Raw genomic sequence first — 18,800 nt, forward strand, 5'->3', positions numbered from 1 at the left:
TTCTATGGTGGTCGGTATGCCTAAGTCACTGGTTGGTTAACCATCTAATTGTGTAAATTAATTATTGGTTCAGGTAAATTTTTTGGTTTATATCAAAACCAGGACCCCATGACTGTTAAGGTGTTAAATTAATCCAGTCTATTACACATAGAACATGTGTAGTTACAGTTTCTTTCAATCTTTCTTCTGTGACTGTAAATTTGAAAGCTAAAAAGATTTTTATTTTATTTTTTAAAAAGTTCTTTAGTACTTTATGTATTTATAAAAAAATATTTTTTTTTAATTTTCGTAAATAAAGTACTACTTATATATAATTCTCTTTCATGGATTATTGTTTTACTGCGGGTATTAAATTCACAAAATAAGATCTCTTCAATTTTTAAATATTAACTCTTTTCTTCTTGTATCACATCACTTCTAAGTTTATTATTCCAATTTTGTGAAAGCGAGGATTTGCATCTTCAACTCAAGAAATCATTGGAATTGAGAAGAGTTATGAACATCAACAGGTAGATTCAGTAATTCTTTACTAGAACTTGCTCAGAATGTTTGTCAAGGCGAAAGAATAGTTGACACTAATTTCTGAAAAATGAATTAGGCTTTCTTTGATTTCTTCTTTTTGGCCTGAAAATATAACCAAAACAAAAAATTGTATCCCTAGTACCCAACTTTGAAGCATGTAAACCATTCTTTCTTGTCACACCACAATCTGAACCAGTAAATTATAGGTACCTTTGTATATGTAATTATTTCTTCCTAATTGTTTCTCTTCAACTGAAAGTTCAAAGATAGAGCTTATAAAAAAAATTGGCGGTAGAAAAGGCAAAAAAACAGCATACATATAGATTCTTCATATATAGAGAAAACTCTATTGTACAGAAAGTATTGTTTAAAAAAAATATGAAGAAAAAGAAATTGCTTCAAATTTCAGAATATATATAGCTTCAATAGCTACAAATAAAAAAATCACTATAAATATTTCTTTTATCCTACCAGCCTAAAGCCTAACATTACAAACCGAAAAAGCCAAAAGATTTCAGTAAAATAGTGTTTAAACTACATTAGTGGCGATTTACATAATGAGCAAGCCTATGGATAAAGAAGTACAATTCTTATTGATGGTGGCCATAAATTTATCAATTCTTAAGAGTCATAGGGAGAAGAAATGTAAGTTCTTGCCAAACAAAGATGGAATCTGTAACGATCCGACCGGTCGTTTTAAGCTCTAGCGCGTCGTTCAGCAGTTGAAAGTCATGAACAGCTTCATTTTAGGTATATCGACTTGTACGTATGGTCAGAATTGAATTTCAAGAAATTCGGAATCAAATTGGAAAGAAACTTATCATTGCGGCAACCTTAAGTTGAAGAAAATGGCTAAGATTGGAATTTTGAGTAAACGACCTCGGAATTGGGATCTGAAAGTTCCAGCATGTTCGAATGATGATTTCGGACTTGGGCGTATGTCTGGATTTGGTTTTGGATAACCCGTGAGCATTTCGGCGTATATTGTGGAAGTTAGTATTTTAGAAGAATTTCATAAACTTGGGTTGGAAGGCATTTCAGAGTTATAGATGTCCGTTTGGGATTCCGAGTCTGGAAATAGCTCTGTATGGTGATTCTGGAGTTGGAAGCGCAATCGGAAGTGAATTTGGATGTCCGGAGGTCATTTTGAAGTCATTTGGCTAAATATAGGAATTTGAAGGTTTTTGAGAAAATTCGACCGGAAGTGAAAATTTTGATATCGGGGTCGGAATGCGATTCTGAAAGTTGGTGCAAGTCCGTAATATCGAATGTGACTTGTGTGCAAAATTTGAAGTCATTCGGACTAGTTTTGGTAATGTTTGAGACACTTAGTCTCTCTTAAGGAAGCATAAGTTGGAAAAGTCAACCGGATATTGACTTATGTGTTAGAGGGCTCGAAATGTAAATTTTATGGTTTGGATAGCTTCGTTAGGTGATTTGGGACTTAGGAATGTGTCCGGAATATTTTTGTGATGGCAGGGGTAGAATTAAGCTTGAATTGGCAAAGTTAGTATTTTGGCGAATTCGGGTTGATAGGTGAGATTTTGATCCGGGAGTCAGAATGGAATTCCGAGAGTTGATGTAGCTTTGTTATGTCATTTGTGATGTGTGTACAATATTTCAGATTATTCGGACATCGTTTGGTCGGGTTTTTGATCGAAAGTGTATGTTCGGAAATTTTTGGAAACTTAGGCTTGAATTCGATGAGTTTTGGATAATTTGATATTGTTTGAGGTGTTTTGATGATTTGAGCAGGTCTTAATGATGTTATGAATTATGTGGGAATGATTGGTTGAGGTCCCACTGGCCTTGGGTGTGTTTCGGATGCCCAACGGGTCATTTTTGGAAGATTTTGCCGTTTTAAGCATAAATGTAATGATCTAAAGGTTCATTTTTAGTTCTAGAGATCCAAATTTGATTTCGAGACTTCCAGAATTTAAATCATGAATTATAGGACTGATCTGGAAATTTTGGTTTAATTTCATCAAGTCACGATTGGGTTTTGACGTGAAATGTGAGTTAATTGTTTAACGAGCGAAATGGGTATTGAAATGGGCAAACGAGCTCCGAATTGAGTTTCGATTGAAGGGTTGTGTTCATACTATTATTTGTGACTCATAGGAACAAGAATAGTCTAATTCCGAGTTCGTATGATGGAGTTAGAGCCATTTTAGTGAACAGTGACCCGTGAGCAGTGTCGTGAATAGTGATCCGTGAACATTACTTCCGAAATATTAACATTTCATCCGCGAACCCAACCCATTTTCCACCATTTTTGAGTAACCTTGAGAGCTTTTGGACGGGAATTGAAGGGGTTTTGACGGAAAGTGATTGGAGGTAAGTCCTATGAACTAAATACAAGATTATATTGTGCAATCATCCTTGAAATTCATGAAAATATATCCAAATTGTAAGAAAATAGGGCTTGAAATTGAAATTCTAAATTTAGGATTTGAGGGGTCAAATGGACTCCGATTCTTGTGAATTTAGTATGTATAGACTCGTGGCGATATAAGGAACATTTTGATGTAAAAATTTCTGGATTTTGAGAAGTGGGCCCGGGGCTCGGGTTTTGCAAATTTCGTGAATTTCGATATTTTTCGATTGCTTTCGATTGGGTATTGTCACTTTAGCATAATGCGACATATTCGTTGCGATTTTGGGAAGATTCGACGCACGTGGAAGCCAATTCGAGGGGCAAAGGCGTCGCGAGCTAAAGAAGTAGCCGGTTCGAGGTGAGTAATTGATGCAACTGTTGTTCTGAGGGTTTGAAACCCCGGACTTTCACATAGTAACGCTATATTGAGGCGTGACACGCATCCCATGGCAGGTGCGGGGTCGTATATGATTGGGGATTGTGACTTGGTCCATACCGAGTGATAATTATAGTATATTGGCGACTGATTCGCACATTGTATTGATACTTATAATATGTTGGCGACTGATACGCACATGTATTGATGATATTTGGGCTTAATTCCACGTTTGGGGGCCTTGTGCCGACTTGTAGAATCCTTCGGGGATTAATATCATTTAATTTCAGTCCAAGGTTTTAATTACTGTTTTGCAAACTTAGCCGTAATTCTAAGTGTTGAAAACTCAAATGACATTTTAAATGTATTTCGGGCTGGAAACTTCTATTTTGTAAATGCCCAAGGGGCTTATTATATTATTTTTTGGACTGATTATAAAGTGACTTGAAACAGTAGTAACAATGACACTGTATGATATACTCGAAATAGTGGTACCAATGACACTGTATGATATACTTGAAACAGTGGTAACAATGACACTGTATGATATACTTGAAATAGTGGTAACAATGGCACTGTATTATGTAAATTTGTCAGGTAACAATGGGCTGACCGGTCAGGTAACAATGACTGACCAAGATATTGCGCTTGGGCTGTAGGAGCCCCTCCGGAGTCCAATGACACTGTATGATATACTTGAAACAGTGGTAACAATGACACTGTATGACATACTTGAAACAGTGGTAACAATGGCACTGTATAATATACTTGAAACGGTGGTAACAATGGCACTGTATGATGTAAATTGGTCAGGTAACAATGGGCTGACCGGTCAGGTAACAATGACTGACCAAGATATTGCGCTTGGGCTGTAGGAGCCCCTCCGGAGTCTGTACACACCCCCAGTGAGCGCCGTCGACGATAAATAAATATGGATGGCTCGGGCTGCACGCCGCAGTGGGTACTGGAATGTACCATCATATGCATTGCATTGCATTCATGTATTTGTATTTATACTGTTGTTTAGCTGCTCAGTTCCATATGTTGTTGTATATTTGGATTTTAGCTTACTTTGTGTATTTACTGGATTTTCTTATCTTCGGACTATAGTTACTTTTATTACTCACTGGGTCGGAGTACTCACTTTACTCCCTGCACCTTGCGTGCAGCTGCAGGTATTGATCACCCGGTAGCGGGATATTAGCTCATTGAAGGTATTACTATTGTAGCTGAGTAAGGTTACCGCCAGCGTTCGCGGCACCGGACATTGTCTTTAGAATTTCAGAATTTAATTTTGTATATTATTGGCCCTGTAGTTGTGTTTAGGATTTCTTTAGATGCTCGTGACTTGTGACACCCCAGTCGGGTTATGTTGGGCTTTAAACACTGGTTATTATTGTCGTTAAGCTGTATTTATTTATTCATTTATGTTTAATAATTGTTAAAGATACGATTTGGGTTAGTTGGTTGGCCTTGTCTTCACGAGAGGCGCCATCACGACCGGGTTAGAAAATTGGGTCATGACAAGATGGTATCAGAGCCTAGGTTACATAGGTCTCACGAGTCATGGGCAGGTTTACTAGAGTCTCGCGGATCGGTACGGAGACGTCTGTATTTATCCTCGAGAGGCTGCAGAACCTTTAGGAAAAACTTCACATTCTTGAATTCTTATCGTGCGTTCTTGATTCAGCTTGAAAAGTAACTCTTGAAATTTCTTCCACGCGTTCGCATGCGCGCATGAGCGCTCAGTATCAGATGTGCCTTGATGGCTTGTGATTCCCTGATTGAGGGGTGAGACGTGATCTCTATGAGTTGATGTTGGGCTAGTCTAAAGGACTTGAGGCCAGATCTTTGCCTATGGCTGGAGTGCCGAGGTGCCGATTGTGTGAACAAGTGTTTTTGAACTTATATGTTTGGTAGTGTCCCCGTTAGTGGAAATGACGGCTGTGGCTATGTGAGGAGTATATTAGTACTACGAGGCATATCCATATGAATTGGAATCGATGAGAAGGGGTATGTTGAATGATGGAAGAATTAGTAGATGCTTGAAGTCTATCTTGATTCAAGTTATAGCCCGAGTTAAGGGCGTGTGAAGAATCTTTTCAGGACTCCTTGTTGGGAGTGAAGTAAATTTCATGTTGCGGTATGAGTAAATACTCAAGAAGATCAAATGACTGCGTAATGCTTATGGCGGTGGAAGGTATACGAAAATATTATATTGAGGCGAAGCAGGTGAGTTATCTCCCACGAAGTTTGTTGAGGTGGTGTGATCCTCATGTGAATGACAGAAGATCTTATGTGCAAATGAAAGGTACGTGTTAAAATTTAAAATTTAGGATCGCTTAAGAGAGTGGGCTTAACTGTTGGGGGGATGAATGCGAGATTTGCAGAAGATTTACAGTACTAGATGATCCGAGTTTTCACAAGCTTACAAATGATTTGAGTTTAATCTCACTATGGTATTGTGGCATCAATAGAGTAAAAGTGTTATGAGCTATTGAGGGTATCTTGATCTATGGCTTCGAGCCAAGTAGAGGTAGTGGAAAGATAATGTATTTACTAGACCAGTTGTGGTTCCTACGGAAGATGCAGACGTATCATGAGATCACCTAATGAATCAGGTAAAGGTTAGGATGTTAGAGGTGGAGGTGAGACTTTAGAGGTGGAGACACAGTCCGGTGATATATTTTCTATGGTATGGATGAGGTTGCTACACCAGACGACATCGTTATAAGTACGGTCTCGAATTATTATAAAGTCAAAATTTCCTTAACTTGATTCGGTTTTGAGTATCAAGGAAAGTTCTCCTATTGTGCTCCACTTATGAGTGAGCTTCGTAATTCTTAAATCTACATATGTGAATACTTATGTTGGGGAGATTATATGGAGATAGTTATGTCTATCATTATGTGTTGGTCACTAAAAATAGTTGTGAGGCTAAAAGTGACCTTTGTTAATCAATTCGATGAGTTTGATGTAATTTCTAAATAATTGATTTCAGTTGAAAATTATATGCCCTACCGGTAAGAGGGATCATTTTATGTTGTGATTTTGTTTAACCGAAATTATTTGAAAGACGAAAAAAAGGAAATGAAAATTTTTAGTTGGCATAATGTGCAAAATACTTGTGATTCAGAGTTGAGGATAAGATCCTCACATTTTTATATGATATGAAATATTTAAACCGAGCTACAAGCTGCGGAGGATGTTATATAAGGACGAGGTCCTTGTGGTGAAAAAAAAGGGTTATGTGTTTAAAATTCTCCCTTGTGAAAATTAAAAATTTGTACTATAGTACTTATAGGGAGTCATGCCTATGAGGCTTATTTGAAAATTCTTGTACGAATATCTCTGTGCATAATTTGCCAAATTGTATTGTAATTATTGAGTTTTAGCTTATGAGATGAGTTCCCAGGTGACGTTAAATGTGACTCATTAATCTGAGTAAGTAATAATGAAGTCTTCATGCCTCACATTCTGTTGTCAGTATTGTGAAAATTTGAAATGAGGTGGTGGTTAATATGAGATTTATTGATAATGATGGAATTATTTATGAACAACTATTAAGACTAGAAATGTGGTTATGATCATACAAATGATGCGTTTCATATCAAAATATCATTGTGATAATGTCGGGCTTGTAATGCGGAGATTAGTGTTATTGATATACTTGTGGTACTTGTTGGGTTGTGGACATGCTGTTAGGAGTTGTTTTGGTGTTACTCTAACAGGTGCATAGGCCCAATTACAAGGGAGACTCTGCCGAAATATTTGAAAAATCTGGGAGTTAGTCAAATTTGGGGACTTAAGAAAGTTGAAATGTTGGAAGAATATCTAAGATCTATATGAAGTCATTCGGTTCATTTGGTTGTAGATTGTGGGGTGTTGTCCTGGCTATGGTGGTAGTTCTTTCATGTTATGAGAAGAAATGACTTATTACGGGTCCAAAAAAGGCTATCAGCCTAGTTTAGTGCAAGCAGAATCGACCTGAAGTGGGTGAATGGATTTAAATAGTATTATGGGCTTCATGTGAGTCAGATATGTTCATTTTAGTATAGCGCTCCTCAAGGAGGGGTGTTGGAATATCATATATTGTTCCGTGTTCGTCAGCTCATTTAATATTGTGATTGTGCCATATGTGCTATGAAACAACTTGATAAATTCCTATTCTCTGGGGAAAAGTCCATATTAGTTGTGTGAGTTGAGCAGTCCATTCCTGAATCATTTCCTTATGTATCTTGTTCGCATTATGGCCGATTGGCGCATTTTTGCATCATATGAGACTGTTGGTCATTGTCTGTGGTGATTGGTTGTCTGAGCAGCTCGTACTAGGTGATGCGAGACTATTGGTATCGGGGACCATTGCAGTGGGATTATGTGAGGTATATTACAAGGCAGTTACCAGTATTTGGGTAGTAATGAGGTGATGATTTTAGTCAAAAAGGAGAGAATTAATGTTTGGTTAACTCTGCAATTGGTTAGAAATTTCTGCACATCTCCTCCATTGTGGTTGTATTGTCAGCATTATAACAGAATGTATAGGTATATCATCATATGCATTGGGAGCATCAGAGTCGTGGAATTTTGGTTATTAAAGTTCATGGAGTGTCATTGTGGTTAGATGGTGAATTATGCGATGCATGGTGCTAATTCAACAAAGGTACGCAGTCGTGTTCTGGTACCTCGTGTGGTAGTTGATACAGTGTTTATATACAGGGAACAAGTCTGGTAGATAATTTCAGGTGTTGGAATTGGGTTCTGAGCTTATTGTATGGATAAAAGAGGATATCTGCAGATTTGATCAAATTAATGTGTCCATATGAGTTGTGGTAGCACGGGCAGGTGCACGAGGTGTTAAACAGTGATTTCAGATAACTTAAGAGCAGTTCTTGGAACGTTCGAGGACGAACGTCTATTTAAGTGGGGGAGAATGTAACGACCCGACCGGTCGTTTTGAAGCTCTAGCGCGTCGTTCAGCAGTTGGAAGTCATGAACAGCTTCATTTTAGGTATATTGACTTGTACGTATGGTCAGAATTGAATTTCAAGAAATTCGGAGTCAAATTGGAAAGAAACTTTTCATTGCGGCAACCTTAAGTTGAAGAAAATGGCTAAGATTGGAATTTTGAGTAAACGACCTCGGAATTGGGATCTGAAAGTTCCAGCATGTTCGAATGATGATTTCGGACTTGGGCGTATGTCCGGATTTGGTTTTGGATAACCCGTGAGCATTTCGGCGTGTATTGTGGAAGTTAGTATTTTAGAAGAATTTCATAAACTTGGGTTGGAAGGCATTTCAGAGTTATAGATGTCCGTTTGGGATTCCGAGTCTGGGAATAGCTCTGTATGGTGATTCTGGAGTTGAGAGCGCAATCGGAAGTAAATTCGGATGTCCGGAGGTCATTTTGAAGTCATTTGGCTAAATATAGGAATTTGAAGGTTTTTGAGAAAATTCGACCGGAAGTGAAAATTTTGATATCGGGGTCGGAATGCGATTCTGAAAGTTGGTGCAAGTCCGTAATATCGAATGTGACTTGTGTGCAAAATTTGAAGTCATTCAAACTAGTTTTGGTAAGGTTTGAGACACTTAGTCTCTCTTAAGGAAGCATAAGTTGGAAAAGTCAACCGGATATTGACTTATGTGTTAGAGGGCTCGAAATGCAAATTTTATGGTTCGGATAGCTTCGTTAGGTGATTTGGGACTTAGGAGTGTGTCCGGAATATTTTTGTGATGACAGGGGTAGAATTAAGCTTGAATTGGCAAAGTTAGTATTTTGGCGAATTCGGGTTGATAGGTGAGATTTTGATCCGGGAGTCGGAATGGAATTCCGAGAGTTGATGTAGCTTTTTTATGTCATTTGTGATGTGTGTACAAAATTTCAGATTATTCGGACATCGTTTGGTCAGGTTTTTGATCGAAAGTGTATGTTCGGAAATTTTTGGAAACTTAGGCTTGAATTCGATGAGTTTTGGATAATTTGATATTGTTTGAGGTGTTTTGATGATTGGAGCAGGTCTTAATGATGTTATGAATTATGTGGGAATGATTGGTTGAGGTCCCACTGGCCTCGGGTGTGTTTCGGATGCCCAACGGGTCATTTTTGGAAGATTTTTGCCGTTTTGAGCATAAATGTAATGATCTAAAGGTTCATTTTAAGTTCTAAAGATCCAAATTTGATTTCGAGACTTCTAGAATTTAAATCATGAATTATAGGACTGATCTGGAAATTTTGGTTTAATTTCATCAAGTCGCGATTGGGTTTTTGACGTGAAATGTGAGTTAATTGTTTAACGAGTGAAATGGGTATTGAACTGGGCAAACGAGCTCCGAATTGAGTTTCGATTGAAGGGTTGTGTTCGTACTATTATTTGTGACTCATAGGAATAAGAATAGTCTAATTCCGAGTTCGTATGATGGAGTTAGAACCATTTTAATGAATAGTGATCCGTGAGCAGTGTCGTAAATAGTGATCCGTGAACATTACTTCCGAAATATTAACATTTCATCCGCGAACCCAACCCATTTTTCCACCATTTTTAGTAACCTTGAGAGCTTTTGGACGGGAATTGAAGGGGTTTTGACGGAAAGTGATAGGAGGTAAGTCCTATGAACTAAATACAAGATTATATTGTGCAATCATCCTTGAAATTCATGAAAATATAGCCAAATTGTAAGAAAATAGGGCTTGAAATTGAAATTCTAAATTTGGGATTTGAGGGGTCAAATGGACTCCGATTCTTGTGAATTTGGTATGTATAGACTCGTGGCGATATAAGGAACATTTTGATGTAAAAATTTCTGGATTTTGAGAAGTGGGCCCGGGGCTCGGGTTTTGCAAATTTCGTGAATTTCGATATTTTTCGATTGCTTTCGATTGGGTATTGTCCCTTTAGCATAATGCGACATATTCGTTGCGATTTTGGGCAGATTCGACGCACGTGGAGGCCAATTCGAGGGGCAAAGGCGTCGCGAGCTAAAAAAGTAGCCGGTCGAGGTGAGTAATTGATGCAACTGTTGTTCTGAGGGTTTGAAACCCCGGACTTTCACATAGTAACGCTATATTGAGGCGTGACACGCATCCCATGGCAGGTGCGGGGTCGTATATGATTGGGGATTGTGACTTGGTCCATCCCGAGTGATAATTATAGTATATTGGCGACTGATTCGCACATTGTATTGATACTTATAATATGTTGGCGACTGATACGCACATGTATTGATGATATTTGGGCTTAATGCCACGTTTGGGGGCCTTGTGCCGACTTGTAGAATCCTTCGGGGATTAATATCATTTAATTTCAGTCCAAGGTTTTAATTACTGTTTTGCAAATTTAGCCGTAATTCTAAGTGTTGAAAACTCAAATGACATTTTAAATGTATTTCGGGCTGGAAACTTCTATTTTGTAAATGCCCAAGGGGCTTATTATATTATTTTCTGGACTGATTATAAAGTGACTTGAAACAGTGGTAACAATGACACTATATGATATACTCGAAACAGTGGTAACAATGACACTGTATGATATACTTGAAACAGTGGTAACAATGACACTGTATTATTTAAATTGGTCAGGTAACAATGGGCTGACCGGTCAGGTAACAATGACTGACCAAGATATTGCGCTTGGGCTGTATGAGCCCCTCCGGAGTCCAATGACACTGTATGATATACTTGAAACAGTGGTAACAATGACACTGTATGATATACTTGAAACAATGGTAACAATGGCACTGTATGATGTAAATTGGTCAGGTAACAATAGGCTGACCGGTCAGGTAACAATGACTGACCAAGATATTGTATGATGTAAATTGGTCAGGTAACAATGGGCTGACCGGTCAGGTAACAATGACTGACCAAGATATTGCGCTTGGGCTGTAGGAGCCCCTCCGGAGTCTGTACACACCCCCAGTGAGCGCCGTCGACGATAAATAAATATGGATGGCTCGGGCTGCACGCCGCAGTGGGTACTGGAATGTACCATCATATGCATTGCATTGCATTCATGTATTTGTATTTATACTGTTGTTTAGCTGCTCAGCTCCATTTGTTGCTGTATATTTGGATTTTAGCTTACTTTGTGTATTTACTGGATTTTCTTATCTTCGGACTGTAGTTACTTTTATTACTCACTGGGTCGGAGTACTCACTTTACTCCCTGCACCTCGCATGCAGCTGCAGGTATACATCACCCGGTAGCGGGATATTAGCTCATTGAAGGTATTACTATTGTAGCTAAGCAAGGTTACCGCCAGCGTTCGCGGCACCGGACATTGTCTTTAGAATTTCAGAATTTAATTTTGTATATTATTGGCCCTGTAGTTGTGTTCAGGATTTCTTTAGATGCTCGTGACTTGTGACACCCTGATCGGGTTATGTTGGGCTTTAAACACTGGTTATTATTGTCGTTAAGCTGTATTTATTTATTCATTTATGTTTAATAATTGTTAAAGATACGATTTGGGTTAGTTGGCTGGCCTTGTCTTCACGAGAGGCGACATCACGACCGGGTTAGAAAATTGGGTCGTGACAGAATCAAAAGAAAGGTAAATGTTTTGTGAGGTTGAAAAGGTTAATCAGTTTTAGAAAATGAGGAAATTCTTATCTTGAATAAATTTTCCCTCCACAAAGCAAATAATGATTTTTGAAGAGAGTTGTTCAAAATGAATAAATAAATTAATTAATTAAAAAAATGTTTTTTTCCTCAAGGACGAGTAAAAGTTCAAGTATGGGAGAATTTGATGAATATAAATTATTCATGTATTTTCATACGTATAAATAAGGATTTTTATATAAACCATGAATAAATATATTCAATTCTCCTATATTTTCTAACAAGTTCTGCAGAGGAAAGTTGAATTGAGTAAAGAGTACTACAAGCAAAACAAGGCGGAAAAAGAGCAATGCACGTGGTAAACAAGAATGAATCAAATTTTGAAGTCACAACATGAAGTCTTGAAGTTACAACATCAATTTTTGAAGTCACAACTTCAAGACTTAAAGTTGCAACATCATCTCATATTTGCTACACATTTTTTATAAATAGACACTCATATTGTATTGTGAAAAGTGTATCTTACGAGAGAAAACTAATCTTTGGTCTCTCTCTTTGTCTTTAGTATTTTCTACTAGTTGTCTTTCTTTTAGAAGAATAATTTTCCTTCATAAGTTCTTTATTCTAAATTAGTTTTTATTACTTAGTAATGGAGTAACTTCTTTGTTGGGATAGTTGATGAAGCTTGATATATATATATACTATCTCAGTTTAATACGTCTTTGGCTTGAAACTCTCTTTTTATATTTTGTATTGTGCCGTAATAATAGTTTTAATTAATCATTATTATCACTTCTACATAGTTTTTATCTCTAAGTTATTTTTATACTGATTTTGTAATTCTCACGAAGCAAAATTGATATATAGTAACCAATGGATAAAATAGTAGAGTGAGAGTAATTTTTAGTAAACTATTATTCCAAGTTCATAATTTTGCTTGCCTCATTTTTAATTCTCACGGAGGAATTGTTGTAGGCAAGATTATTAATTTGTTTTTTAGTAAAAATATTCTCACTAAGTTTTTACTACCTCTTAGCACAATTCAAGCAAGAAAAATATTTCAGTCTAATCGTCACTAGTTTTATCTCAATCAATCACATAACCTCGCGGAGTGTTATTAATTGACTACTTCTTAGTGAGATAAATATAATTGTATTAGAAATAAGCAATTATTCCTTAGAGAAATACATGTAAAAAATTAAGATTTTATTGTAATATATTATCAAGTGAATTCAACGATTCCCAACTCTTTTAAATTATAAATGTTCCGCAAGTTCTTGGTTTTTATTTAAGTAACTAACAAGTTTTAAACATCACTCACTTTTCATCAAATTGATTCTCTCAAATAGTAGTTGAAATATTAAAAGTCTGTAGCATAGATGTTCCAATATTTGTGGGACGATATCATAAACTATACTAGAATTTGACAAAGCACGAGCAGGAAAATCCTATACACATTGGCCTCGTCACCTATTGTACTGCACTTGAAACACCTCCAAAATATATGCTGCTCTTATTCTAATTTGCCACTAAGCCTGAAGCTTGTGAAAAGTTGTTGAAACACTCATATAGTAATTGCACAGACACCCTATCTCCTCAGCAGAAAAGTAGTAGGTCATCAGCAAAATTGAGTTGGATAATACCCAGTTTTTCACACCTTGGGTGGTAGTTGAAGTTAGGTTGATCCTTTAAGTTCTTCAAACTTCTGTTCAAGTATTCCATTGCTAAGACATATAGCAATGGAGACATAGGATCTCCCTGTCTCACACCCCTTCTTGCATCAAATGGAATAGTAGGGCTGCCATTGATATTACTAATAGAGTAGGACACTGTTTTAATGCACTCCATAATCCAACCTACAAACTTTTTAGGAAAACATAGCTTCAAGTACATCCTCCTTTGTAAAAGGAGCTATGCGTTACATTTGTTGCTTCCTACTTAACATTGGTCCATTCCTTATCCTCCTAGGATGTGTTGAAGGTATGCTTCCACATGTAGATCCCAACAGATTTCTGTAAAAATCAACCACTTTAGTTTCAATCTCTTTATAGTCTGTTAAGGTGTTACCCTTACTATCAGTGAGCTTTGTGATTTGATTTTGAGCCTTCCTTCCTTTCATACTTGCAAAGAAATAAGCATTATTGGTATCCCCCAGTTGTGCCATTGTATTCTTGACTTTTGCTTGTAAATTGACTCCTCAATTTTATCCCACTTCTCCAGCTGATGTATTATCTCTTTCTCTTCTTCAAATAGCCTTGATGGTGCATTATGATCTTTCATTCTTCCTTGTACTTCTTGCAGTCCCTCTTTTATACTATTTATTTTCTGCTTAACATTCATGAACTATTTGCTATTTAACTGCTTCAGAGCTGCTTTAATACACTTCAAATTCTATCATATATCTTCCATTGTCCCTGCTTTCCATTTTCAGTTAGTTTCCACAATCTGTCCTAACTCAGGATGATCAGCCATACAGTAATAGAACTTGAAAGGCCTTCTCTTATTATCACATTTCATATTTATTTCAATACCCAAGGGGGAATGGCCTGAGAAAAGAGGATTCATGACATGTACTTGTCTAGGAGGCATGTTGAGCATCCATTTGTCATTAACCAAAGCTTTATCAATTCTACTGAATACATGGCTATTAGTCCATGTATATGATCTACCTATTGTAGGTAATTCAGCCAAATTACATTCCTCAATTACTTCTCTGATATCCTTTGTTTCACTATCCTGCACATCCCTGCCTTGCATTCTATCTTCAGCTCCCATGATTGAATTGAAGTCTTCCATTAGTAACCATGGCTCCCTGACTTGTTTCTCTATGGTCCTTACCATGTCCCATAATGCTTTCCTATCATTTATGTTATGTAATCCATATATTGCAGAAAATTAAAACTTAGTCTTGCTTGTAATGCTCTTTACAACCCCATGTATCAGTTGTGCATAACTTCCTATCATTGTGAACTGCACTACATTTGGATTTTAAATCACCCAAATTCTTTTTTTGCATGTATTGGATACATTATGGCACCATTTTCCACCCAGGTAGTGTATTTGTAATTATCTTATCAGTTTTTATTTCACTTACTCTATGTTCATATATTTCTATAATATTTACTTTATTTGTCTTCACGAACTCCTTTAATTCCTTGTGCTTAAACACTTTATTAAACTCTCTAACATTTCATGTTACTAACATGAAGCAATTGTATTATTTTTATGTACCACCACTACCTCCCCTCCTCTACTTGTATTGCATTCTTCATTTCTCTTCATATTTTGATCCTAGCTTGTCTCTCTTAAACTGTTAAAACCATTCAGTACTTGTATTTGATGCTCAAGTACAAATACTTTTTGTCCTTTAGTTGTTGACTTTGCTTTTAACTTGTTGCCATTGTTCATCAGTTGCTCCTACTTTGCCACTTTCTTTTTGCTGCTCATTTACTCTTGCTTTCATTTCCTGCTAGTGTTGTCTTTGGATTCCTGATCCTGTGTTAATTAGCTTCCATTCAGTCCTTTGTTTTATAGGTGGTCTTTGCTGTTGTTGCCCTGTCTTCTTGTCTGGTACTACTTTGTTCTGCTGATGTTGCTGATAGTTATGTCCTATCCTCATACAATTTGCACAATAGTTGGGCTTCCAATCATACCACACTTCTTGCACCATAACTCTCCCTTTAAGATCGTTCACTTTAATATTCTTTGGTAGCTCCTTAGTGACATCTACCTCCACTAAAATTCTTGCATAAGAAATTCTTTCAATGTTTGAAGTACAAGCATCACCATATATGGGTTGGCCTAGATCACTCCCAATTTTGCTCAATGCACTTGTACTCCAGCAGCTCAAAGGTAGAATTGGCAACTTCACCCATATTGGTATAGTCTTTAAGTCTTCTTCATCAAAATCAAAATCAGCAGTCCATTGCTTAACTACTACAGGCCTGTTGTTAAGCATGTGAGGCCCAGAGTACATCACCATATTCCTTTCCTTTAGATTTGAAAAATTCACTACAAAATACCCTTCATTATGGTAATATACCTTAGGTTTAACAGAAAAGCTCCCCTGCCCAACTATAAACCTTTCCATAGCCCCAATCATTGGTGTTCCACCAATAACATACATAAAAACCACATATTTCCATTTGTCTACTTCACTATCAACATCCTCTTGGATCAATTCGACAATTATTTCATCCTCAGGTATTGTAGGTGGTACATTGTCACGACTCGGATTTTCCACCAAAGTGTCATGATGGCGCCTACTATCGAAGCTAGGCAAGCCAAATATATAAATATTTTTCCTGCTTTCTTCCAAACAATATAATAAACGAGACAAAATTTAAGCGGAAGACTTTAAATCTAAAGCAACTGAGAACCAAAAGTGCGGAAGTTTGAACCAAAATGCTACCCAGAGTCTGGTGTCACTAGCTCACGGACTACTACAGAATACTACAATCAATGTCTGAAAGGAAAATACATCATGTTTGTCTGATACAAGATAAACAAACGAAAAACATGGAAAGGGACTTCGGCCTGCGAACGCCAGCTAGGCTACCTCGAGAGTCCCTGGACTGAAGATAGCTCCCAGAAGTCCTACTGCTGCGGTCCGTAAGCTGCTCCCTGATCTGTGCACAAAATGCACAGAGTGTAGCATCAGCACAACCGACCCCATGTGCTGGTAAGTGTCTGGCCTAACCCCGGCAAAGTAGTGACGAGGCTAGACAGGACCTACCACAATTAATCTGTACAGATATATATAACGAGTGCAAGAAAACAATAACAAGATAATACAAAGTAAGGCTGGGAGGGGACATGCTATCGGGGAGTAACAGATAAAAATGAAATATCGGAAAAAACAGAAGAAACTCCGGTTTCCATTATATATATATAGTGGACGGCGTGCCACACGATCCCATAATATCATATATAAGTGGTCGGCGTGCCACACGATCCCATAATATAGTATATAAGTGGACGGCGTGCCACACGATCCCATAATATCATATATAAGTGGACGGCGTGCCACACGATCCCATAATATCATATATAAGTGGACGGCGTGCCACATGATCCCATAATATCATATATAAGTGGACGGCGTGCCACACGATCCCATAATATAGTTCATAATATCTGACTTCATATAGTAGACCCCTTCAGGGGAGAATAACAACTCAATACCTTTAACCCGGCAAGGGTACAGCTAACAGCCCAAAATATCCCGACAAGGGAGAATATATATATCAGTCTACACATCCCGGCAAGGGAGTATTCACAACACATTCTCCTTTTAAATCATTCTTCCTCAACCGTTCATATTATATGAAACTTATCAAATAAACAAGGAGCTTGTGTCACATTATTCGAATTAAAAGCAATCAAGACTCACGGTCATGCTAGACTCCTGTGCATAGATAACCGTCACCATGCCTATACACCGTACTCCACATTAGCAAGTAGCAAATATCATCCTAATCCTATTCCCTCAAGCCAAAGTTAGAACAAACACTTACCTCGAATGCTCCAAACCCAACTCACGCTTCTAGTATAGCTTTACCTCTTGATTCCACCACCAATCCGCTCGAATCTAGTCATAAGTTACTTAATCACATTAATAATTACTAAATGAATCATCCCCAATGTATGAAAATAGATTCTACAAGGTTTTTCCCAAAAAGGTCAAAAATACCCCCGGACCCACGTGGTCGAAACTCGAGGTTTGGAACAAAACCCAGTTACGCATTCCCCCATGAATTCAAATATATGATTTGTTTTTAAATCAGACCCCAAATTGAGGTCCAACTTCTCAATTTGTAGAAACCTAGGTTCTATCCAAAACACCCAATTTTCCCCATGAAAATCTTTGATTTGAAGTTGAAATTATGTTAAAAGATGTTAAGGAATAAAGAAATTAAGTTAGAAATCACTTACCAATCGTTTTGGAGAAGAAAAGTTGTTTGGAAAATCGCCTCCTAGGTTTTGGGTTTTTGAAAAGTGAAAAATGACTGAGATTTTCCGAACTTGTATACCTTTCTGAGGACCTGGCGCGGACCGCACAAAAATGTGTTGCGGCCGCGCCGAGTGGGAGAAAAATTGGGGCTTCTCTGAACCCTTCCAGCGCGGACCGCACTGTTTTGGTGCGCGGCCGCGCTGGTTAACCTGAAACCCTAGCCCTCCGACTCAGCCACGCGGACCGCACAGAAAGGCATCGCGGCCGCGCGGCTCCAGCGCGGACCGCGCGGAAATGACCGCGGCCGCGCTGGTGTCTGCAACACCTGAACCTGCATTTTCTTAAGTCCAAGACCTCCCGGGCCCCATTCAAAACTCACCCGAGCCCTCGGGGCTCCAAACCAAACATGCACACAACCTTAAAAATATCTTACGGACTTACTCGTGCGATCAAATCGCCAAAATAACATCATATACATAGGATCAAGCCTCAAACACATGATTTTTCTTTCTTCAACTTTCATAACTCAAATTCTCCATTTTTAGTTCGAAACACGTCATATGACGTCCGTTTTTAGCCAAACTTTACAGATAGTGCTTAACACATATTTAAGACTTGTACCGGACGTCGGAACCAAAATACGAGCCCGATACCTATATTTTCTAACTCCTTTTCATTTCAAATTTTCATATCAAATTTCAGAAAGACAATTTCTTTCAAAAATTCATTTCTCGGGATTGGGACCTCGGAATTTGATTCTGGGCACACGCCCAAGTCCCATATTTTTCTAGAAAGAATCACAGGTCCGGGTCCGTTTACCCAAAATGTTGACCAAGGTCAACATTATGCATATTAATACCAAAATTCATCAAATATTTCACAAAATCCACATATTCTAACATAAAAACTTTCCGGCTACGCGCCCGAACTGCGCATGCAAATCGAGGCGACTAAAAGCGAGGTTTTCAAGGCCTCGGGAGCACGGAACAAGGAAGAATTACGGTGATGACCCCTTGG

The 18,800-nt window shown here is 37.8% G+C and overlaps 1 protein-coding gene across 1 annotated transcript; it reads right to left on the bottom strand.

Annotated features, from left to right (window-relative positions):
• Positions 1–14,257: 14,257 nt before the first annotated feature.
• On the bottom strand, positions 14,258–14,671 carry LOC142172443 (uncharacterized). The gene has a single exon (XM_075236057.1). The coding sequence runs from the start codon at positions 14,669–14,671 to the stop codon at positions 14,258–14,260; it is 414 nt and encodes a 137-aa protein (XP_075092158.1).
• Positions 14,672–18,800: the final 4,129 nt, after the last annotated feature.

The sequence above is a fragment of the Nicotiana tabacum genome, chromosome 18 (genome assembly GCF_000715075.1).
Source record: "Nicotiana tabacum cultivar K326 chromosome 18, ASM71507v2, whole genome shotgun sequence".
NCBI classification, from domain to species: domain Eukaryota; kingdom Viridiplantae; phylum Streptophyta; class Magnoliopsida; order Solanales; family Solanaceae; genus Nicotiana; species Nicotiana tabacum.